We start from the raw sequence: 25,072 nt of genomic DNA, 5'->3' as shown, positions 1-25,072 counted from the left end.
CACTGTGAGAGAAACATCAATCGGTTGCCTCCCACAGCCTTTTGGTGTGTGGGATGAAGCTCCAACTAAGTGAATTACCTGGCCAGAGCCTAATTTGGATTTTAAAGTGATTTCTTTCAACATCTTGTTCCTAAGTATTATGTTTGCTGTAGGTTTTTGTAGACAAAGGAATTTCCTTCTTACCCGAGAGTATTTTTTCCATTGATTTTAGAGAGTAGAAGGGGAGGAAGGGGAGGGGGGAGAAGGAGAGAGGGAGAGAGAGAGAGAGAGAGCGCACTGGATCTGAGGTTGAGGGAAACGATCAGGCCTGTGGTGTTTGCCTGACTGTGGACTGTACCACCTAAAGCAGGTGATTTGCAAAGAGCACTCAGGAGAAATAGGGTTGCAGATGCTGAAAGGAGAAGGAATCTGGTTTAGGATTTGTTGAGCTTGAGATGCTGGTGAAAGACGCTCGAGGAAAGCTAGCAGGCAGGCAGGGAAACCGATCCTGGGACAGTGCATCTTTCCAGCTCTGAGGTCCAGCTGGTGATGCTGTTGGAAAGAACAGTAACTAGTCTTTTTGTGCATCTCCTATGGGCCAGGTCCTTGGGAAACATTTGGTAGTCATATCTCACTTAAACTTATGCCTTTAATATAGTTATTATTACCCTCATATTATAGGTGAAAAGGCTGAGGCTCAGGGAGATTAAACGTGTTAGCTAAAAATGTTTCTGTGTTATATTTGCCTAAGTAACGGCAAATTTCTTGTCAGATCATGGCATCACCTGAAGTGAATGTTAAAAATCTCAGAATGCCAGGCCCCTATGCAGTCAGAGCCTCCAGGAAAGAAGCCATGGGCGCATATTTTTAATGCACAGGTTACGTGATTTTTAAGCTCAGTCAGGCCTCGCAAGAACTGATCTCAGAGCCATCTGTCCAGTTCTGAAGCCGCGCTCTTAGCCCCTGTGCAGCAGCGGGCTTTTTGATCAGCTCTGATCTTTGTGGTTTGTGGAAAGACATTGTTTTAATAGAGAGCAGGAGATTTAGAAAGTACCCTGTAGTCCTGTGAGGTCAGTTTTATTAGTGGTTTGGGAGAAGGGAAGGAAACTAGTACTTACTCAGTGTGTGCTAGCATTTCTCTAGGCAGTGAATGTTATTCTAATTTTTTAGTGAGAATATGGGGCCTCAGCTAAATTTATCCAGGGCCATAGAGCTGGTAAGTGACTAAGCCAAGTTTCAGATCTAGAATCATCTAATAGTGAAAATAGCTAACACTTATTTAGCGCTTAGTCTGTTACCAGGCTTCTCTGTGTATTATTTCATTTATTCCTCATGGTAATTGTGTGGAGAACGTTTTTATCATTATTCTGATCTTACTGATCCGAAACTGAAGCGCCTGGAGGTGACGTTTCCCAATTTCACACCCGAGGCGATGGGGCAGGCTGTGGATGCCGGCCTCGGGTTGGCTCCCACGCATTTCACCACTGCCCAGTACTCATTTGACTGGCCCCCGACTTGTGTCCTTTTCAGTTTTGTACTATTCAGCATGTTGACCTTGATTTTAAAAACAATAACAAACTTACATTTGTTAATGCAAATTCATACACAATCTAGCACATTGCTTTTGGTGTGTTCAGAGGTAAGCTGATTTCATTACGTCTTTTTTAGCTCCGTCAGCATGCAGGGTAGCTCCAGGAGAACGGGCACCATGACTGATGTCCACCGGCGGTTCCTCCAGTTGCTGATGACTCACGGAGTGCTGGAGGAATGGGAGGTTAAGCGCTTGCAGAAGCACTGCTATAAGGTCCATGACTGTAAGTATCGTTTTCCTGTTCCCAGGAGGCTCTGGAGCTGTGTGATCAGGGACTAGTGACATTGGTATAATGCCAGGTAACCAGTCAGCCCATCCTCCTGACTTGGCCATTCAGGGCTCTCACAATCTCCCTTCAGCCCATCTTTCAAATCTCATCTTTGACTTGTTTTTAAGTAAATCTTACACTTAGCTCAGGTTAGGTAAGACTTGGCCTCTGAAGCAGTGGAGTCATGGTTCACAGCCGGGCTCCAGCACCGCCTCGAGCCTGAGTTTCTTCACCACGAAACGGGGAGAATTCATTGTACTTGACGTACTGTGGTTCAGAGAGTTAAGAGACACGATCCATAAAGAACACCTGGCACAGGAAAGTGCTGAGTTGGCTATTGGTAGTCAGAGGGCAGCTTAGCATAGTGGTTCAGGGCGCAGCCTGGGACGTGGCCATCCCTGGAGAAGTGCCTTCCTGCTTTGCTGGCCGTCGGCATTGGAACATCTCAGCGGTTGTTGGGAGGGTAAATAAGATAATCCATGTGAAGCTCTTAGAGACAGGACCGCGGGTGTGTACTAAGTTCAGCAGCTGGAGGTTTCAATAAAGCAATGGGATCAATGTTGATAGATTGATAAAATCAGTATTAGGTCTTGTCGAGTGTCAGCCTGGGTAGGTCTTATGGAGTGAAAAGGAAATTTTATATTTTTAATATTTATTTATTTATTGTTAATCCTCATCAGAGGATATTTTCCCATTGATTTGCAGAGAGGGTGTAAGGGAGAGATACAGAGAGAGAAACATCGATATGAGAAAAACACATTGATTGGTTGCTTCCTGCATGCACCCGGACCAGGGCCACAAATTGAGCCTGCAACTGACGTATGTGCCCTTGACTGGAATTAAACCCGGGATACTTCAATCCGGGGACTGATGCTCTATTCATTGAGCCAAACAGGCTAGGGTGGGAAGTTTATAAATTATACGTGTTGTATGATGTCGTTGTGTTAGGTTTTGTGTAAAACTTAGTGATTTTTATTGTTCATGAGTGCATACATCTGCATGTGAAAATATGGAAGTGGACTGGAAAGATGTGCAGCATACTCACATGCTTGCCTTTGGAGAGAGGAGGAGAGGAATAGGCTTCTCAACAGAAATCAAATGACTTCATCTTTACCCTGTTCTGTTCTTTTATTGTTAAAAACAGACTTGAGGCAAACATGGCATTATTATTATTATTATTATTTTTTAAATAATTTTTATTTCTTGAAGTAAAAGAGTATTTATTACATATGTCTCCTTTCTTATTCCTTTTGCCCATTTCTCCCTGTAGTCTTTGTCCTTCTACCTAATAGAAGTGTCTTGCTTATGAGGGTGAGGAGAACAGATTTTTGTGGATGACCTGCTGCTGTCCCACACTGCTGGCATTAGTGGGATAAATGTTCATATATGATTCAATCCTGTCTTTGCTGAATTGGCTCAAGTACTGACAGGCAGCCCAAATCCAGTTGGTTATCTGGTTTCACAGTAGTGTGTGAACAGGTCCCGCCCTCACCGGGGCCTTCGCCGCCTCACTGGGGCCATCCCGACCTCGTGGGGGCTATTTCAGCCTCTCCGGGGCCATTTCAACCTCACTGGGGCCGTCCTGACCGCACCGGGGCAGTGTCAACTTCACTGGGGCCATCTCGATCTCTCCGGGAGCGTTCCGACCTCACCGGGGCCGTCTCAACCTCTCCGGGGCCGTCCTGACCTCACCGGGGCTGTCTTGACCTTGCCAGTGCCATACAAGCCTCACCGGGGAAACACGAAGTTTGGCACTCTGTCCCCTGTTGGGTGGCTCCCCACCAGACAAAATCTCCAGCCGTTCCTGGTGGCTGAACATCCAGCATGCCTGCTCGGACTTTGCCCTCCACCAAGTGCACAGACTGCCCTGTCGGGCCTTTTCATCCTCCCTGGGGCTGTCCCGACCTCACCGGGGCCGTGGGCCGTTTCAGTCTCACTGGGGCCGTCTCTACCTCACCGGGGCCGTTTCAACCTCACCAGGGCTGTTTCAACCTCACCGGGGCCATCCCAACCTCACTGGAGCCGTCCCGACCTCACCGGGGCCGTATTGACCTCACCAGTGCCGTCTCGACCTCACCGGGGCCATTCCGGCCCCGGATGTCGTCTCAACCCCACCGGGGCCATTCCAACCTCACCTGGGCCATTTCGGCCTCACCGGGGCCGTCCCAACCTCACTTGGGCCATCCCGACCTCACCGGGGCTGTCTCGACCTTTCTGGGGGCATCCTGACCTCACCGGGGCCGTTTCGGCCTCACCGGGGCCGTCCTAGCCTCACCAGGGCTGTATTGGCCTCACTGGGGCTGTCCCGACCTCACCGGGGCCGTCCCAGCCTCACCGGGGAAACACGAAGTTTGGCACTCTGTCCGCTGCCGGGCGGCTCCCCACCAGACAAAATCTCCAGGTGTTCCTGGTGGCTGAACATCCAGTACGCCTGCTCGGACTTCGCCCTCCCCCAGGGTCCCACGCGAGACTGGAACCGGTGGGCATGCTTGTGCACCTGCTGGTACAGCGGTTCCACATCGCCGACCCAGCCGGGCCCGGCCCTGGGCTGCCCCGAACCCGACTCCACCACCCGAGTGCGTCCCTTTTGGATGCGAGGAGCAGAATCTGCAGCCTGCTGGGTTGGGCTCTGTACTTGGTGTCTCTGCACATCCTACTCAGTCTCAATGCTCTTCTTTCTTTCCTTCCAGTTGTAGAGCCTCCACTGGGCCAGCTTTCCCATGTTCTGTATGAATAGCTGTTTGTCCTATAGTTGGTAGTTTCGATGTTGTGGGAGGCAGCACGCACAGGTCTACTCCCTACGCCGCCATCTTGGTTCCCACTTAGTTGTATTTTTGAAGTGGTTGTTCGAGGCAGCAATCTCTGGTGTTTACCTATGCCGCCATCTTGGTTTCTTCCAAAAATGCCTTTTTTAAAAAAGGTATTTTTGTCCTCACCTAGGGCCCCATACATTTTCTCTTATGCTTCTTTCCTAAAAGATTTGTAATTTTAGGCTTTACATTTAGATCTCTGATCCATTTTTGAATTAATTTAGGTACATTGTGCGAGGTATGGGACAAAGTTGTTATTTTTGTTTGTTTTTGCCTGTGGATATCCAGTAATTCTAGCACCATTGTTGAAAAGACCATCCTTTACTGTCTGGGGCCTCAGAGACCCGCCCTGAGCAAGCCGATTGAAAAAAAAAAAACACGCATCCAGTTGCAGCCTGCATGGCATGCGACTGTGTGCCTCTGTTTTTGGCGCCTCTGTAACTCCCACTCAGTCTCACTGCGCTTCTTTCTTTCCTTCCAGTTGTAGAACTTCCACCGGGCCAACTTCCCCATGGTTCTGAATGGTGGTTGTTTGTCTTATAGTTGGTAGTTTCGATGATGTTGTGGGAGGCAGCACGCACAGGTCCACTCCCTATGCCGCCATCTTGGTTCACACATGGCATTATTAGTTTAGTCTAATGGCTGTCACTTGTGATGAATGGGAATATAGGTTTCTATGCTATGTTTTTGTATTTTCTCTATTAAAATTATTTTTTAGTCCTCACCTGAGAATATGTTTTTTTATTGATGTGAGAGAGAGAAGAAGGAAGAGAGAGAAAAAAAACCATCAAAGTAAGAGAAAAACATTGATCAGTTGTTTCCCCCACGGGCCCCGATCAGGGATCAAACTCAAATCCTGGGCATGTGTCCTGACCAGAAATTGAAGCCCCCACCTTCTGGTGTACAGGATGATGCTCCAACCAATTGAGCCACACAGGCCAGGACCTCTCTCTATTTTTAATTGTTAGAAGAGTGGAAAAAAGATGTGAGCCAAGTCAAGAGGGGTGAGGAAAGGTATGGGAGAGGCTTCAAGCACCTAGGTGAAGGGACACAAGGCCCAGTGTCACCTTTGGAGAACTGCAGTCTGCGGCATGATAGGGGCGGAAGCCAGGTCCCAGGGTGGAGGAGTGTGTGCGTCAGGAGGGAGAGAGTACAGAAACAAGTCCATTCATGATATGCAGAAGGGAGATGGAGAGGGTGGTGGGTTATAGAAGAGGCACGGATTGAGCCACTGGTCCATTGAGGTGTTCTGTGGGGAATTCTGGGAGCTTTGTTATACATCCACAAATAAAGGCTTGACAGGTCTATAGTAAGGAAACCTGTTTACCTTTGTTAATCCTGTGTATCCAAACTTAACTGACAAATAACAGGCTTCAGGAAACCCTAGATAAAACTATATGATGTGTGGGAAGAGAATAAGTTTTTTGTGTGTAAGGTTTACAGATCTGGAAAAACCCATAGTATGTATACCATAGTAGTGGTTTTTTCTTTTGGTGTGTGTGTGTGTTTTAATCCTCACCTGAGGGTATGATTTAATGATTTTGGAGGGAGGGAGAGAGAGAGAGAGAGAGAGAGAGAGAGAGAGAGAGAGAGAAGAGAGAAGAGAGAAGAGAGAAGAGAGAAGGGAGAAACATAGATCCGTTGCCTCCCACATAGGCCCTGGCGTGAGGTTGAACCCACAATCTAGGTATGTGCCCTGACCTGGAATTTTTTGTTTTTGACCTGGAATTGAATGGGGTGATGCTCCAACCAACTGGGTCACCTGGCCAGGGCTACCATAGTAGTGTTGTTCTCTCCTCTTAAATCTGTAGACAGTGTGGACTTCCAGGAGGATTTGAAGGTAGAAGTGACAGAATTAGTGCTGTGTTTGGGAACTCTCCTGGTGAGAACATGTCTGCTCTAAGTGCCTGCACTGTGGTGGACGGGGTCTTTGGTGAGAGCCTCCTTCATGGAATATTACACCTGTCAAGCTAGCTTCTCTTGCTTTTTAGAAAGCACAACAGGACTTTAAACATACCCCTCAGTATTCTTCAGTGATGGGCATAGCAGGCTTTTCTTGTCTCTATGTAACAATTCATTCCTTCTCCCATTAGTATCTTATATATGTCCCGGATATGAATGTTACTATAGATGGGGAAGTTTCATAGCTCACTGCAAAGAGCCGTATAATGCCTTAATACTAAGATTGAAAGTGTTTTTGCCTTTATTTGACCTTTAAAGTAGTTATGATCTAATATAGAAAAGTCCTGTAGAATGTGTCTAGGAAATGATTTATTCTCACACTTTATGTACCATTTCTGCACATCAAGATATGGTTAGGGTTATCAGGGCAGAACTATAGTTTGTTTTCTCCTGTTGTTCATGAACAAAAAAGGTCATTCACAGTATTATTCTTACTTGAGAGGTTTAAACAAAGAATGATGGAAAGAGAAGACCTAAAATTAAGTAAATACTTATAAAACCAGTATTGTCCGTCTCTTATCTTTTGAGAGATGCCTAGGAAAGGCCCTTTTACCAACTGGAAACATATTTAGCTTTTAAGAGAAGTAAAAACAAAGGAGTAATTGAAACTGCAAGTTACTCTAATTGCAGTTTCCCTTGGGTTTTGTCCAGTTTATCAAAGAACTTCCTGTTCTGGGCTTTGTTTTGGGGTCTCTTCTTACTGTCACTAGGGGAGAACAAATTTCCCAAATCTCCCGGCTAGGGAAGAATGTAGACTTTGTTCTGCGGTCCTGGTGGAAAGAAAGCCTTGGGTTTGGCCTTTGAATGGCACTGGGACTTGTGTTCCTAGTGCCCCTTAGATTCTGTGCCAGGGCTGTGCACACGCATGTGGCCGTTCCGCACAACTCCTGAGGCTCCCGAGCACCCGGCCTCTGTGAGGGACCGCCGCTACTGAGATGAAGTTCGGCTGCATCTTGGGTCTTGGGCGTCCCGCACACATAGAATCAGATGATTCCAGTAGACACTCCTAATGGTGGTAGGTACAGGAGGCCTCAGGAGTGGTGGTTAGAAGACTTGGATTTGCCCTCGCCGGTTTGGCTCAGTGGATAGAGTGTTGGCCTGTGGACCAAAGGACCGGGTTCAATTCCGGTCAAGGGCACATACCTTGGTTGCAGGCTTTTCCCTGGCCTGGGCCCTGGTCAGGGCACATGCAGGAGGCAGCCAATTGATGTGTTTCTCTCTCTTTCCCGCTCTCTTGCACTCTCTTTAAAAGATGAATGGAAAAATATTCTCAGGTGAGGATTAACAAAAAAAAAAAAAAGGAAGACTTGGATTTGAGGATTTCTGCTTTGGATTGAGACAGAGTAACAGGGACTAGTTTACCTTCTGTCTGAAATAATTAAAAATGGACAGACTATATGAAACACTGGGCATTAGTCAATGAAGGACAGTAATCTTTTGACAGAGACAGTGAGGGTTTTTCCTCTTTTTTTCCCCTCAAATCCTCACCAAAGGATATGTTTTTCACTGATTTTAGAGAAAGAAGAAGGGAGGGAGGGAAAAAGGAAGGGAAGGAAGGAGGGAGGGGGAGAGGGAGAAACATCAATGTGAGAGAGAAACATGGATGGATTGCCTCCTGTACATGCTCCAAGAATCTTTTGACAGAGACAGTGAGGGTTTTTCCTCTTTTTTTCCCCTCAAATCCTCACCAAAGGATATGTTTTTCACTGATTTTAGAGAAAGAAGAAGGGAGGGAGGGAAAAAGGAAGGGAAGGAAGGAGGGAGGGGGAGAGGGAGAAACATCAATGTGAGAGAGAAATATGGATGGATTGCCTCCTGTACATGCTCCAACCAGGGATTGAACCTGCAAGATAGGTATGTGCCCTGACTGGGGATTGAACCTGAAACCTTTTGGTGCACAGGATGATGCTCCAACTGACTGAGCCACCCGTCGAGGGCGGTCTTCCCCCTCTTGACACGAAATACATGTTCTCTTTTCTAACACCACCCCTCCAATTCCCTAGACACCAACTAGATATCCAGTAACTTAATTTAGTTCTGATACTGACTGTCTAGCAATAGTATCAGATCCCACACATAAAAGGGGCTCAATCCCACAAGGGTACCCCCACTTCAGATGTCAGGCCACCCTGCTTTTCCTCTGACACCCTCCTCAGGTTTCACAGTTTGCTAGAATGGCCTACAGATGCCAGGAAAACACGCTACTTACGCCTGTCTGGCTGATGCAGCAGATATTTCCTACAGAAAACTAAAGAGACCCCAAGGAAAGGGCATAAGTGAGATAAACAGAACCTCTGGGCTTAGAGCGAGAGAGGAGAGACTAGTCAACTCTCTCTGCACAGAGTTTAAAAAGCCAACAGCTATTTCTGATAAAAACCCTTGAAAGAGAAGGAAAACTAGGGAACTTCCTCAGCTTGATAAAGGAGACCTATGTAACACCACACTTAATTGTGAAAGACTGAATACTTTCCCCCAAGAACATCCATTCTCACCATTCCTGTTGTAACCAGTACACTCAGGCAACAAACAAATAAAGGCCTCCAGACGGGAAAGGAAGAAGTAGAACTCTATTCACAGACATGATCTTCTGTGTAGAAAGTCTGTGGAGTCCTCCCCAAAGCTACCAGACGTGGTAAGTGAGTTTAGTCAAGTTGCAGGGCACAGCATCCACTTCTACCCACGAGTCTTAGCGCCTGTTGGTATTTCCTCCTTAAATGCACTCATCCCTTATTGGTTACCAACTTGCTATGAGGAGCTGTTCTGTACTCTAGCACCAACCTTTTATAATTATGTTGTGTTATGTTTTATTTTAAAACTGTTAGTGGGTTTTATATTTCTAAATTTATTTTTATTTTTTATAACTGTTAGTGGGGTTTAAAATTATCTATTGTCCTAAGGACATATAAGAAATTAGAATACCTAAATGCAAGCAAAGACAATAGCATTATTTGTAGATGATAGAACTACTTTTTTAAAAAATATATTTTATTGATTTTTTACAGAGGGGAAGGGAGAGAGATAGAGAGTCAGAAACATCGATGAGAGAGAAACATCGACCAGCTGCCTCCTGCACATCTCCTACTGGGGATGTGCCCGCAAAACAGGTACATGCCCTTGACCGGAATCGAACCTGGGACCTTTCAGTCCGCAGGCCGACGCTCTATCCACTGAGCCAAACCAGTTTTGGCAGAACTACTTTTTTAAAACCAAGAAAATAAAGTTAAGTTGAAAAAATAAATAAATAAAATTTATCTATTGTCTTAAGGACAAATTAGGTAAAATATCTAAAATTTTAGATTAAAAAATTAGGATCTGGCATTATTTCACTGAGCAGAATAAATAAAATATGATGTTCAGGCAAAAAACAAGTTAATTTAAATACCTGTACCAAGAATAGATCAGTGAGTACAGTATCAGAAGGACATTGGGGTTTGATAGATAGTTTCTGTTTTGTCAAACCTCGATCCGCCCTCATCCTAGCTTTTTTTTCCTCACGCTGACTTAGGAGACTAGACTTGCTGCGTTGTTTTGGTGAGTATTTAAGGCTCACGCGCACAGTAGGCTGCACGCATGCATGTGAGTCACAGCGATACTGTTGACATCTTGGGTTAGTGTGCCATCTCGTATCTGGAGCTGTCAATACCTGCTCTTTCCAAGGAGGACTCGGTGATACTGAGGAGCTGGCTCCAAGTACTTTCTCCTCCTACAGTGATTTCATTGTACATTTCTCCTCGTTGGACATGATGAACAGTTAATAAACTTACCACTGTCAGGGCCTGCTTGCCTTTCCAGTTAATCAAGGGGAATTATGTCTGTGGTCATAACTGAAAAGTGGCATTAAAATCAGCATGAAAAGTAACATCTAAAATGTAAATCTGGGCGTCTGACGGGTCGTCTCAGCTTTGCCCAGGTGAAGTCTCAGGAAGAGGAAGCTTATACAGCAGGGACCGAGCGAGCTGCTGTGGTTTCAGGGTGGTCGGCCGTCCCCTGCAGAGCCTTCATCAGCAACTTGGGGTTCCCCGAGGCAGGTGGGAGGGGGGCCTGCCACTCATCTCAGCAGACCACCTGTTTTCAAAGAGTGAGACAAAAATGAAATGCACATTAACAGCATCAACAGTAAAGTTGAGCTGAAAGTGGTTTAGTTTTCTGCGATGACTCAGATTGGACTTCAGGACTTGCCCTGACTCAGAGCCTTCACGATGAAGAGCTGGTGCTGCTCTGTTGCTCCCTGGGGCACTGACTGGCACAGCTCTGGTGAGAGGGATGGTGATAGGTGTGTTTCCTGCGCATGTGGGGACAAGGGCCTATGTCCCCTCCAGCCGTGTTGTTTTATGGGTTTTAGGGCATGCGGCTGATATGCAGGAACTGTGCCAAGCACTGAAAAAAAGGTTTTATGCACTGTCATTTAAAGAAAGGACAAAGACTTCCCCACTGAAATAAGCTCTTGATTGAAAAAAAAGAGAGATTTACATATACGCACCTGGAAACAGATCTCTTAACCAAAGGTTTGAAACAGTCCATTGTTAAAGCCTTTCCACCTGTACCCGCCGAGTCCTGGCTAATCCACTTTGTCACAGGCGCTGTCATTTTTCTCTCTTTGATTCAGACTCCTGAGGGTTAAGGTGTCAAGTTACATTGTTGTTGAGCACTGAAATGTTTTTTAAGCTTTTATTGTGGAAAAAGTGAAACAGAGAGAAAGTAGAGAGAATAATACAATGAGACCTCTTGTACCCATCTCCCAATTAAAATGATAACTCATGATTCACCTTGTTTTATCTATACTCAAACCTACTTACCCCATATTATTTTAAAGTAATTCTTAGGCATCATTGCATATCTAAATAAGACTTTTCTTTTTTACAATGCATGCTCAAGTCCCTTTGTCACTGCCCTAAACTGAAGTTCAGACATCTGACTTCTGGTTGAGACTTTGTCACTTCCTGGGCCTGTGATCTCAGGTAAGTCCTTAACCTCTGGGGCCCTTGGTGTCTCCTTTTGAAGAACAGACTGTGCCGCATCCCAGCTCACCTCCGCGGAGGGTCTGATGGACCGTAAGGGGCAGAGCTGTAGCACAGAGTGAATGATGTGCAGATGGAGAGAATTACTTGTCTAATATATTTGCTGCACAAAAGACAACTCTCCTCCCTCCATTCTTCTCAGCACCGTTCACCAGCCATACTTGGGGAGTGCCATTGTCACCTCCCATCTTTTCACTCACATATCTGAACTTCGAGAGAACCGTTTCCCCCTGGAAATTGATGCAAAAGCCACAGTCTGAAAAGTGACCCCTCACACACCTTGGGGGCCCACTGTCCCTGCTTGCCAGCCTTTCCCAGGCCTGGGGTCTGCTTTCTCAGGCCTCATGTGCTCCCCCTCCCGCTCCCCTGTCTGATCCAGGGGCCGAGCTTCCCCACTGTCGGTGCCACAGTCAGCAGGGCCCCCCAGCCAGCCTCATCACATGCGAGGGCTGTGACAGGGCCGACAGTGGCTTGGTCCCCTGGGGTCTTATTTTTTGCTGTTATTTCCTCTGCCTAAAAATAGCATTTCCTATCTATGTCTAGTTTGGAACAAAACTACTTATTGTTCAGAATTAGGGCAGCAGACTTCCGATTGCCTGCTGGCCGAGAATGCAGCGAGCCCTAGGCACCAGAACCCAGTAGGGGGCCTTGATTAGTAAGAAGAGGTTTGTTGGTTAAATTAAAATTTTAATTTTTTAGAAAAGGAGATAATATGTACAGGGGCGGCCAGAAAACAATCTCTCAGAATGAACTGAACCAATCCTCGGTTCTCAGAGGAGAAGTGTCCCATTTTGCTCAGTGCTGCCCCAGCGTGTCCACTGCCCTGAGTCCAGTTTTTTAGTTTCCCGAACAAAAAGGCATTTCCTGCCAGAGACAGTGCTGTTCTGTCCTTTCCTGGGTCTTGGGCCTTCAGTTCAGCTCCTCTGCAGCACTGTGTGCTGACCCCCTGGGACCTGGATGAGTGCTGAGGGCTGGACCTCCCTTCTTTGCCACGGAAGTGAGGTGATGGCCTGGCTTCAGCCTCCAGTGTCCTCTGAGCGCAGCCCTCTGTCTTTAGCACCGCCTTGGGCGTCTCCCAGGCCCTGCAGACACTTCCATCTTTCTCTGGTGTCTGAGTCCCTCTTTGTGACTCCGAAGATGCAGTGCCTGGTTCAGAGGATACCCGTGTGACTGTGGTAGGTCCGGCAGAGGGAGTGTTCTCAGAGAGCATTGGCTGTGCTCTACAGAGGCTGTGGCTTAGTGCCAGGAGCCTGGGATCTGGAGTAGGCAGGCCTGGCCTCCATTTCCAAGTTGTGGGAGCTCTGGAGAACTTATTTAACATCTCCCAGCCTCTTACATGTAAAGATGATGTTAATAACTCACGGAGTTACTGTTCTTGCAGTGATGGGAAGAACCAAGCTAATGAACGGTGGGCAGCATGTTCTAAGGTGAATTACAGCCCCACATCTGCAGGCCTAACAATAGCAACTTCATCACAGCCCACAGAACGTGCCCAGGGGTAGCCTGCTGACAAGTAGAGAGAACACAGGTGGCACCTAAGCTCTGTAAACCCTTGCTTGCTTCAGATATGGTGCAAAGTGCCGGGTTAGGGTGTCTGCTCTCTGAGGAGAGGCGCATGTGATAGGCGCAGCCTTGTTCCTCACTTCTTGTAGCTGTTCACCCCACGTCACTGACTGCAGGTCAGCAGGATCGAGGGACCTAGGCTCTGATCCAGCTCTAGCTGCAAAAACCCCTGATACTTTCCTACTTACATGAAGTTTGTAGTGTTTTTTTTTCCCAATTAGTTTGGGATTCTGAAGGGAGAAGTGCTTTATTAATTAGTTCTGTGAAGTCCTTAAAGTGACAGAACCAAGACTGGAAATGAAATAGTTGCCTCAGAACTGTGTGATCCGTTTTTATGTTGTGCACTTACCTTGAGCGTGGACTCAGGACATTGGAGCCAAATGGGTCCTGCGATGCTCCTGTAGCCCAGTGTATCCCTGCAGATTTGCAAACGGTAGCCTCGACCATGAGCTGTAACCATAGGCGAGGGGCTGGGCAGGGCACTGACGATGAGCTGGTCTGAAGACAGTCCTGGAAGTACTAATCTGGTGTAACCTTGACACGTAATGAGCACGTTAGGGATCTTGTTAGTGAGCCAGAGACCCCAGTTATGGCCAACTTCAAAAGGAATGTCCGTGTTGGGAGGCTCCTGGGGAAGGGGCACATAGGACTGGCTGATGGCTGGGTGCCAGGCTGAGGGATTGGCAGGAACCGAGGAGCACAAGGGCTCAACCATAGCTGCACCTCATGGCCAAAGCCACCTCCAGTTCTCCCCGCTGCCCTGCCTCAGCCCGAGTGTGCCGGACAGGCTGAGCGTAGCTGCTGGGCCCACTCCTGGCTGACCGAAGATCTGCCTCTTTAGCTTCCTGCCCCCTGTTCTCTGGATATGGGATAGTTCTCCCACCAAAATCGTACATATAGGGGAAAGGCAATTTAAAACAACAACAAGAAAAGCTAGGGTCTGGTTAGGGTTGAAAACGGCTGCTAGGCAGCCGGGTTTGGTCACTGGAACAAAGTGTGTCGGGGAAGGCGGTGCTTGGGAACTGTGGAGGGTGGCATGGGAACCGCATCTGGTCGGGTCAGGGAGGGCCTATATGGGAGGGGACATGTCCGGATGCCAGAGAATTGGAGCCTGGGTGGTTGGAGCCGTGGTGGTGGTGGGAACACGATTGCAGGCATGTGTGCGAGGCATGTGTGAAGTTGGAGGTAAGGCGATGGGTTGCCTTCCGAGATGGGAGAAAGGGGGAGACTTGCCAGGGACCCACAGAGAGGTAGGCAGGACTGGGCTGGAGCCCACGCACTGCTGGCCCCATGGCACCGGCTGCCTCTGTTGCTGCCAGAAAGTTAAGTTGGTCGGAGAGTGTCACTGAGCAACAGAGAAGTTTATTCTCAGGTTTATGACACAGGGTGTCTGTGACACGTAGACTATCAACAGTGAAGAGGGACCAGTGGCCCTGAAGGAAGCTTGTGTGGTCGGAGAGGGTGGGACTCAAGGGAACGTGAGCAACTGAGCAGATGGCTGGTTTCCGTAATAAGTAAGGGCAGCAGTCAGAAGTAGCTTTTACAATAAAAATACAGTAAAAACATTCATGTTTTTGAAATAGGAGACTAGACAGCAGACCAGAGGTGGTGGGGAGAGAGGACAGTGCAGGGTGGCTCATCTTCACGTGGCCCAGATGTCTGGAAAGTCTGATGTATTCGAATGCGTTTGATCTGCCCCCAGAGTGCATTTTTCTGAATGGTACCCAGAAGAGGCCTTTTCAGTGGAAAATGTGAACTGTCACTTTCAGAGGGAGGTGGGACTTGCTGCGGTACCACATGAGGCGAACAGGAGTGGTTCCTGCTATGAAGAACCCTGTCAGTCAGTCAGTGAGAGGTAGTTCCTGCAGGTCTGAGGTTCCCAGAGTGTGTGCTCTGCAGGGAGGTTCCAGCAAGCCAGGCCCAGGCCTGTGCGGAACAGCAGGCCCACCCACTGTTCTGGGTGGTGGAGCCGAGGAAGAAGGCGCAGAAGCACTTTGCACTGGGGCAGCCGAGAAGCTTTCATGGAAAAAGTGTCATTTGAGTTGGCTTTCATAGTAGGCAGAAATAGGAATGAGAAGGAGGGAGGCCTTTCAGAACGGAAGGACGTAAGCAGAGGCACGGAGGCAGGAACTAGTCGTGTCTCACCCCTCTGATCACCAGTTTTCAGCAGCTGTGGCTAAATTTCATTGTCATTCTACTGTCAAGATTCTTGTCTGTCTCCTTTACGTGGCCCACATGGCTGTGCCTTCCCCAGCCACCAGCGCGATCTTTTCTTTAGTGATATTTATGTACACAGGGAGCTTACCAATACCTTTCTCTGTCGGTAGTCAAATACAGAGAGCGTTTAAATGCCCTGGGATGACCCCCGTGGTCATCACCTTGGTGGGTAACCTGCCAGGCCTTTTTCCTGCAGTAATGGTTCCTTGTTTTTAACATAAATGGCACCACAAATGTGTTTTCGGCTGGTTTTTCCTTCTCAGAGTGATTTTTAAGGCACAAATCTTTTGAAATCAATTATTTAAAAATTTTTTATCATTTTTTTTATTTCCAATTACAGTGGACATACATTATTATACTAGTTTCAGGTGTACACCCCAGTGATTAGACATTATATCACTTGTTAAGTGATCATCCCCAGAAATCTCACGCCCATCTGATACCGTACATAGTTAATAGAATATTGACTATGTTCCTTAGGCTGCACTGTATATCCCCATGACTATTCTGTAACAGTCAATTTGTACTTCTTAATCCCTTCACCTTTTTCACTCATCCCCCAACTCCCCTCCCATCTGGCAACTGTCAAAACATTTTCTGTATCTGTAAGTCTTTTTCTGTTCTGCTTGTTTGTTTTGTTTTTTAGATTCAATTGTTGATAGATGTGTATTTATTGCCATTTTATTATTCATATTTTTTATCTTTTTTTTCTTCTTCCTAAAGAAGACTCATATAATACTAGTTTGGTGGTGGTGAACTCCTGTAGTTTTTTCTTGTTTGGGGAAGCTCTACATCTGCCCTTTGATTCTAAATGATAGCTTTGCTGGGTAGAGAAATCTTGGTTGTTGGTCCTTGCTTTTCATCACTTTGAATATAAACCTCAGTTCTCAAACATCTCCCATCTTGAACAATTCAGTTCTCAACCAACTTGTTTATGGAAAAAATGTCTGTTGTCCAACAAATCTTCAGTTCTCAACCCGATGACCCTTTACTGCTGAAAGCTATGTGATCAGTCACGTGTCTCAGGCAACAAGGGAGAGAATGCATGAGTATAAGTCAGTTTATTGCTAAACCTCACATTATTAACATCTCAGGAAATTGTTCTGTGATTATTTTCATGTTCTTTTGCTTTTTGTTGCTGCTTATTGTTGTTATTAAATACCTACAGTAACTCGCCATGGGTCCTAAAGAGGTTAGTGGTAGCAGCAAAGTGAAAAGGAAAGTTGAGAGAACAGTGATAGAGCTTAAAAAGAAAAATTTGCACTCTGGCTGGTGTCCCCAGTGGTTAGAGCACTGGCCTGTGCACCAAGGAGTCGCAGGTTTGATTCCAAGTCAAAGGCATGTACTGGGTTGCAGGTTCAATCCATGACCTCCGGGGTGCATGCAGGAAGCAACTGATTGATTTGTCTCTCTCTCTCTTTCTCTTCCCCTCCCTCCCTCCTTTCCACTCTCTCTAAAAATCAATGGGAAAAATATCCCTGGGTGAGGATTTTTTTTAAAAAAGGAAAACATAATTGCAAAGTATGATAGAGGTGTTTGTGTGTGTTTGATCTGGCTATCAAGGATGGCATGGCAAAATCGACTCTCAGCACAATTTTAAAACATAAAGAGGCTATCAAGAGTGCTGATGTTGCTAATGGTGTGAAAGTGCTCACGAAACAATGATCACCCGCAATTGAGAAAGGTTAAAACGGGGAATCATTTGGGGGTCTGGAATGGATTAATTCAATTTACATTATTTCTAATGGGAAAAAATGATTTGGTTTCAAACAAATCACTTCTAGAACAGCCTTCTGGAATGAATTAAGTTTGAGAACCGAGGTTCCGCTGTATTTCTTGCCACTCCCTTCTGGCCTGCATAGTTTCTTTTGAGAAACCAGCTGACAATCTTCTGGGAACTTCCTTGTAGGTAACTAACTGCTTTTCTCTTGCTGCTTCTAAGAATCTCTTTGTCTTTAAACTTTTAAATTCATTTGTGATGTGTCTTGGTGTGGGCCTCTTTGGGTTCATCTTGTTTGGGACTCTGCGATTCCTGGACTTGTGTGTCTATTTTCTTCACCAAGTTAAGGCAGTTTTCTGTCATTATTTTTTCAGATAGGTTTTCAATTTCTTGCCCTCTCTCTTCTCCTTCTTGCACCCTCATGATGCAAATGTTGGTATGCTTGAAGCTGTTCCAGGTGCCCCTTACACTGTCCTCTGTTTTAAAATTCTTTTTCTTTTTGCTGTTCTGATTGGGTGTTTTTTGCTTCCTTTTACTCCAAATTGCAGGTTTGATTCTCAGCTCCATCTTCTCTACTGTTGCTTCTCTGTAAATTATTCTTCATTTCAGTTAGTGTATCCTTCATTTTTGACTGGTCCTTTTTGTGTTGTTAAGGTTCTCACTAGTTCACGGAGCATCTTTATAACCAGTGTTTAACCTAGTGGACTGTTTGTCTCCATTTTGTTTAGTTCTTTCTATGGAATTTTATTCTGTTCTTTCATTTGGGACATGTTTCTTTGTCTCCTCCTTTTGGCAGCCTCCCTCTGTTTGCTTCTATGCATTAGAGCTGCCACGTCTCCCAGGCCTGAGAGAGTGGTGTGATGTAGTAGGTGTCCTGAAGGGTCCGGTGCCCCAGCCTTTCTGATCACCCACCCAAGCTGGGCACTCGAGGTGCACCTCCTGTGGGGACTGTATACACCCTCCTCTTGTAGTTGAGCCTTGATTGCTGTTGGTACATCAATGGGAAGGATTTACCCCTGGGCCAATCAGCTGCAAGGACTGGCTGCGACCACAGACCACTGACTTCTGACCACCGTGAAGGATTAGCTGTGCAGGTGTCCACCCCACAGACCAGGACTTACTTCAGCAGGCCTCTGGTGCCCACTGAGTCTGCCCCTTAACTGTTGCTTGTGAAGGTGGTTGGGTGGTGGTGCTTTGATGTGATCTGAAACTGTCCACTGGGTGCGCTGGCTCTGGGGCCTCCTGGGATGTGCAGGCTAAGGTCAGCCACTGCCTGTGTTCTGCCCTGGGCCACTGGCCTGAGCTATAAAGCAATCTGCAGATGGCTGCTACTTGTGCGGGGCTTGAAGGTGCCCTGGGAAGGCCAAACTGTGAGTCAAGGCTGACTGCTGTTAGGGCTGGGCCTGGGCCACTTAGTAAGAGGTATGGGGCTTGCTGAGGCCAAATGCTGCTTATTTGAGATTTTAGGAAAATCTGAAGCATGAGCCAAGAGAGGCCATTCATATGGAAAAGCCACTGGGAAACAGCGTGGGTGGGCCCCAAAGTTGGGTGGGGCGGGGCCTCAGGGAATCTCAGATATGGCACAGCCTGCTGTCTCTGGGAGGGGAGGGCTCATCAAAGGAACAATGGCCTCTGCCAGCACTTCTGTCTGGGAGAAAGCTGCCCCTCCAGCTCTCGCCCTGATGCTGGACAATTCAGTTCCTCCCATATGTCTCTGGTGCCTTTCAAGCTGCTGCCCCAGAGCTGGAGCTCAGAGCGAGTGAGTCTGGGTAAGTCTGTGCCCTTTTAAGAGGAACTGCCTGGGACTCCAGCAGCCCTGTGTCTCACTCAGCCACAATCCTTGCTGGTTTTATAGCCAGAAGTTTTGGGGACTTATCTTCCTGGCACTGGAATCCTAGGCTGGGGGGCCTGGTGTGGGGCTGGGACCCTCATTCCTGAGGGGGAACCTCCACAGCTGAGATAGCCCTCTCGATTTTTATCGACCACATGCGAGTGTGGGACCAGCTCATTCCACACCTCTGCCCCTCCTGCTCGTCTCAATGTGGCTGCTTCTTTAAATCGCTAATTGTAGAAGTTCCACCAGCCCGATTGCAGGCAGTTCTGAATGATGGTTGCTCTGTCGTTTAGTTGTAATTTTGATGTGATTGTAGGAAGGAGGTGAGTACTGTTTAAGCTGCCATCTTGACTGGAAGTTCAATTGATTATTGAAATAAGTGAAAAGAGTAATACATACTCTTGGTTTTAAAATGTGTCATAGTATAAGTGGTACGAAGAGGAAAGGTGACCCTGACCATCCTGCTTCCAACTCGGAAAGGCTCCCCATTGCCCACAGGAGGAAGGTCACACGCCCCCCTGCCCGCAGGGCCCTGTGCCATCTGGCTCCTGCTTCCACTGCAGCCTCATCGGCCCTTCTGGACCTTCTTCCCTCCCAGGCTCTCCGCTTTCTATTCACCCCAGACCCCTGCAGTACTGGGTTGGGTGGCCCCACCTGGCGCTCTGTCCATCCCCTCCTCTGATGGGCTGATGGACCCTGCCAGTAGTAGCTGCCTTCTTGTAGTCTCTAGGCTGTTGGCAACGTGGAGGTGGGAGAGCAGTCAGCTGGCTGCTTTCACGTGCCTGGTGGTGTGATGCTTGGGGCATCCGCCCCCCCTCCGCATCTGGGGGGAGGACGGCAGTGCCGGCTCGGAGGGCTGTGGGCAGGTCAGTGCATTACTGTGTGCGGAACACTGGATCAGGGCATCTGCTGGGAATGCTCGGTGTGAGCTGCTGTCTGTACCCCGGCTGCTGTTCTACACTGTCGCACCCACGCGTTTGTGAGGCTATTCAGGGACAGAGGCTTCGCGTAGGGAGCTGGGACGAGGTGGGAGCTGGGCTGTGAGCTGCGTGTAGCAGGTGCTCAGCACAGGTTCTGGGCACACAAGGGTGTGCAAGGTGCCGTGTGGGGACGGTATTGGGCATCAGGGAGCTGTGTGGGAAAGCAGGCTGGGGCTGAGCAAAGACAGAAAGACCGCAGCAGGTTCAGATACCTGTTCCTGGGCCTTTCTGCCTCCCAGGACCTGTTGTCCCTCCGAACAGACCAGGAAGAGAGAAGCCACATTCACTGAAGAGGCTGGGCCTTGGCCCATTTCTGGCTTTGCTCTCCCGCTCAGGCTGACACACGTTTGATGAAGCACACCCCCTCCCCCTTGCCTGTTTATTTCCAGGCAACGCTCCTGTGGAGAAGTTGGAGGACTTCATCCACAACATTAACAGCGTCTTGGAGTCCTTGTATATTGAGATAAAGAAAGGAGTCAGCGAAGATGACGGGAGACCCATTTATGCGCTGGTAAGTGCCAGGCAGAGCCCTCTGGTGGCATTTGTGAGGAACTGGGACTGAGACAGCTGCCCGGTGCCTCCTGGGGACGAACCAGGGTGACCCGCCTCAACAAGGCTCTGAGACAGGAGGGAGCCAGACAGATGGCTGAGCCCTCCAGCTCCGACCCAGCCCGCTCTGTGCCCCCCAGGCCTGTGGTCTCTATAGAACTCCCTGCTCTTATCAGGGCGGGGTGACCAGAACCTACACCCGGACTCTTGCCCTCAGTGCTCGCCTCACTGCCCCAGTGGGATGCATTTGACTTTGTTTTGTTTGTTGACTGGGTTCTGCAAGAAGTCACCCAAATGTATGGACTATTAGCATTAAAGGGATAAAATGCTCTTCATTTGGAACAAGACTTAGAAACTGTGGAAAGAAAAGGTGTGGGGCACAACGGATTGAGCCCATTTGGAGCCTCCTGTTTTTAGATTTTCCCTCCTAGCTAGGGAACAAAGTGAAAGAGAGGTGGGAGAAGCTGACAAGCCCCCCTCTTTGGCTAGGGAACTGTCTTAGGCCAATCAAAGATCAGGCTCCTATCAGTCAGGCCTACATAGACAGGGACTCCAGTGCACCGTTTCCCAAACTCTGTACCAGGGAAGAAAGGGTTGTAGAGTCAAATAACCAGAAATGCAGTTTAAACGGTGGGTCAGACCTCTCTGCGGCCGTGCTCAGGGCTTGTGCGTGTGAAGCTCCAGGAGTATGCAGGCAAGTCTTCCAGATGTATCTTGAGTTTGAAAAATATTGTACAACTTCTGGAGTTCTCAAATCTTTGAGAATTAAACATGTTGACTGAGCTAAAGATTTATGTCTGTAATATCAGCCTGGTTACAAATCCATCGTTGTGGCCCACAGGGCCTGGACATAGGTCCTCATGGCTGGGAGGGAGCACCAGCAAGTGCCTTAGCTGACAAGTGAAGGCACAGCCTGACCATCGTGCTGACTTGTTTTTAGGTGAATCTTGCAACAACTGCGATCTCCAAAATGGCCTCAGATTTTGCAGAGAACGAACTGGATTTGTTTAGAAAGGCTGTAAGTAATGGGGACTCCCACCAGCCGAGCTTCTTATGGGAAGCCTTCATCATTAGAAATGGAAACTGCATCTTCAGGGGCCACCGCCATTGCTGCCCAAGAAAGCCTCCGCAGGGGAATGTCAGTGAGCGCTCACCCCGAACTTACAGCTGCCCCGTGACCGTGGGGGGTCACCGAGGCTGGGAGAGGGCTGGCCCGGCCTGAGCCCTGACGAGCATCGGCCTCACGGGCGTGTGATGGAGGCGCACAAGCCTCACTGCAGGCACGGGCGTGCGGTTTGGGACCGCCAGCAGCAGCAGCACCGGGGAGCTTGCTAGGACGTCCTCACCCAGACCCTTGGCTCATTTACACGGAGCGGCGCCGCTCCGCATGCCCTGCTTCGGAGCTGGGTACTCAGTCCCCATTTCACTCACCTGGCAGAGTAGCTGGGTAAGACGGTCCTCAGCCCTGGGCGCACATTATGGTAACTGGGTCGGTAAAAATCATTCCGACATTGGGCCTCACAGCAGGTCTGTCTATCCAGGTCCCTGAGGACAGAGTCCTAGACTCATTCCTTTCTAAGCCTCCTCTGGGGACAGTCAGCAGCCAGGCTGAGAACCAGGCTCTGAGACACCCTGTGTACCTGTGCGTGCAGGAAGCCTCCCCCCAGCGGTTCCGCCCTGTTTCGGGCTGCTCGCCCGTCAGCCTCCCCCGCCTGGGTCCACAGTGCTCCTGCGGCTCCCAAGCTTGCGCTCTCCCAGCGCACCCTGGCTCTGCTTTCTGCCCTGCCCGGCTCCGGCCTGCCAGTCAGGCAGCCTCGAGGGCCTGGCACCTTTGAGCTGTAGGGGTGCAGCCTCATGTACTCACTCATCCATCTTTCAGCTTCTCCATCTTCGGGGAGGTAGGGACATGAGAGGTGAGGTGACCCTCTTTGATTTGGGAGCGTTGAGAGGATTTATTGGGACAATGTTACAAAGTGACTGTTGAGTTAGAAGGAGTGAACAAGGAAGGAGGAGAGAGAGAGAGAGAGAGAGAGAGAGAGAGAGAGAGAGCGCAATATCAATCGGTTGCCTCTCATACAACCCCAACTAGAGCACTGGAGATCGAACTCACAACCTGGGTCTGTGCCCTGACTGGGAACTGAACAGCCACTCTTTGGTGCACAGGATAGTGCTCAACCCACTGAGCCCCCTGGCCAGGCAGTTTATGGCTTTGATGCATGTGATGAGGTTGTTTTCCTGAAGGATCATCCCGTGTGCAGCTCTGCCGGAGATATGATAGTTTTACTAGCCCCCTCCCCCACCAGGATTGGTGTCCCTGCTTAAAACTTGTGTTTGCCAACTTAATAGATGACTGTGATACCTGCTGTTTCTTCCAGTTGGAGCTGATTATTGACTCGGAAACCGGCTTTGCCTCTTCCACAAATATTTTGAATGTGGTTGATCAACTTAAAGGCAAGAAGATGCGGAAGAAGGAAGCTGAGCAGGTGCTGCAGAAGTTCGTACAAAACAAGTGGCTGATTGAGGTACTCTGCCCGTGGGCTCCCAGCTAGCGTGCTCCCTTTTTAGAATTCATACTGTTTCCTTCAGAACCCGGTGGTATCCAGCGGCTGTCCTTCCAGGGCCCTAATCTGCTGTGATGCCCACATGCGATCTGTCCGGGGCCACAGCCGGTGGCAGAGCCGGGGTCGCACCCAGGCCTGTGGGCTGCAGGCAGTGTGTGCAGCGGGTAAGAGCACAGGTGCAGTGTCAGGTCCGGGCCCGCATCATGGCCGGTGACCTCGAGCTCTGCGTCTGTGAGAGGGAGTGTAGGACCCGCCTCAGGGCTGCGAAGGACGGAAGGAGTGGTGTGTCAGGGGCCCGGAGATGGGCTCCCAGAGGAACTGCTTTCATTGTCATGGTGAGCACTGTCCCGACGAGGACACACAGACCAGCCGAGGCGTGGGGAGTCCGGGTGAGGATCAGACTGCAGCTTCTAGACAGCCATGTCTGGTTCTACTGACGAACAGAACTGGTGCTTCCACTCTTTTCCCGCAAAAGACAGGCTCTGCTCTTACCCAGTTCACCACAGCACCCCCTCTCTGAGCTGTGGAGGAGCAGCTGGGGCCTGGGGGGTGCTGGCTGGCCCCCGACCAGCCTCCCTGGGGCAGCACTGCGATCAGAGGGACACCCTCAGAATGGGCCCTCACAGACACTGTGCGCACCTTGCATTCATTACTACAGAGGACTCTAGTGCCGGGGGCCCCGCTCCTGTGCCCTGTGCGGCCCTCTGTTGGGCATGGAGTGCGCTGGCGGCTGTGCGGCCTGTCCGAGGCCCTGGGCGGGGTGGTCAGATGCAAGGCATCGGAGGTCACTTTGTGTGGTCTTCCCTGGAGGGCCTGGCACCTGCCTGGCACCCGACACGGCCCTCCCTGTGACGCGCCCACAGGGCTGAGGAAGGTCACGAATGGTGAGCACTGGGCAGTTTCAGGCATGTAGCAGGCGTTTCGTACACACGGCTCAAGCCCAACTCAGCTGAACAAGGGCCGCTTGTCTCCCCTCAGATGTTTTTCAGGGGGGAGGGCTGGTCACTGCAGTGCTGGGACACAGGAGCAAAGCAGACCGGCTCATGCTCTCAGGGGCTCATGGCCGGTGTGGAGGGAGAGCCCAGAAATTAGTCAGCCATCTCCCTGAAGTACTTGCAGAGAGAAAGCAAACATGATGTCATTATAACGTTAACAAAGGCGCTGGCAGGAGCTGCAGGCTGCGGGAGGCAGCTGGGGTGGGGAAGCTTACCCAGGGCTGGGGGAGCAGCCTCTGCAAAGGCCCAGTGCCCCGAGGGGACAGGTGCTCAAGGAGCGGAGGCCAGAGCGTGCTGAGCACAGGCGTGAGGGGGACGCAGGACAGTGAGCCTGCGCGATGGTGACAGTTGGCTCTTCAGCAAGAACGGGGCAGCCTTGACGGGTCGAGGCAGAGACAAGGCTGTTTGCCCTGCACAGCTCAGGGTGCCGCAGGGTCAGGGTGCCGCAGGGTCAGGGTGCCGCATCCCTGCTGGCAAGTGGACATCCCCTGAGGGCTCCCAGGCTGCCAGAGGGATGTCTGACTGCCAACTTAGGCCCAATCCCAGGGAGAGGGGGCCTAAGCCGGCAGGTGGATATCCCCCAAGGGATCCTGGACTGCCAGAGGATGCAGGCTGGGCTGAGAGATCCCCCCCCCGCCCAAAGTGCAAGAATTTTGTGCATCAGGCCTCTAGTATATACACAAAAACCTACACATGATGTTTATAGCAGCACTAGAGGCCTAGTGTATGAATTCATGCACCAGTGGGGTCCCTTGGCCTGGCCTGCAGGATCAGGCTGAAACTGGGTCTCCGACATCCTCCAAAGGGTCCTGAATTGTGAGAAAGTGCAAGACAGGCCAAGGGACCCCACTGGTGCACGACTGGGTCCAGGGCGGGATGTGGGAGGTTGGCCAGCCAGGGAGGGACTTCGGGTAGGTCCCAGGGTGTGTCCAGCTCATCTCACTCAGTCCTGATCAGTTGGACCCCAGCAGCAAGCTAACCTACTGGTCGGAGTGTTTGCCTCCTGGTGGTCAGTGCACGTCCTA

General features: G+C 49.3%; 1 protein-coding gene across 1 annotated transcript in view; it reads left to right on the top strand.

Annotated features, from left to right (window-relative positions):
- Nucleotides 1-1,652: 1,652 nt before the first annotated feature.
- The window catches only part of NSMCE1 (NSE1 homolog, SMC5-SMC6 complex component), a 26,856-nt gene continuing 3,436 nt past the window's right edge, over nucleotides 1,653-25,072 (top strand). The window contains exons 1-4 of the mRNA XM_006757158.2: nucleotides 1,653-1,793; nucleotides 20,332-20,453; nucleotides 21,432-21,509; nucleotides 22,867-23,013. Coding sequence (XP_006757221.1) covers nucleotides 1,658-1,793; nucleotides 20,332-20,453; nucleotides 21,432-21,509; nucleotides 22,867-23,013 — 483 coding nt within the window. The 5' untranslated portion in view covers nucleotides 1,653-1,657. The remainder of the gene's footprint in view (nucleotides 1,794-20,331; nucleotides 20,454-21,431; nucleotides 21,510-22,866; nucleotides 23,014-25,072) is intronic.

This window comes from Myotis davidii, unplaced genomic scaffold (assembly GCF_000327345.1).
Source record: "Myotis davidii unplaced genomic scaffold, ASM32734v1 scaffold1754, whole genome shotgun sequence".
In the NCBI taxonomy this organism is placed as follows: domain Eukaryota; kingdom Metazoa; phylum Chordata; class Mammalia; order Chiroptera; family Vespertilionidae; genus Myotis; species Myotis davidii.
Note: the sequence above shows the minus strand (reverse complement) of the source record. Positions and strands in the feature narration are given on the sequence as shown.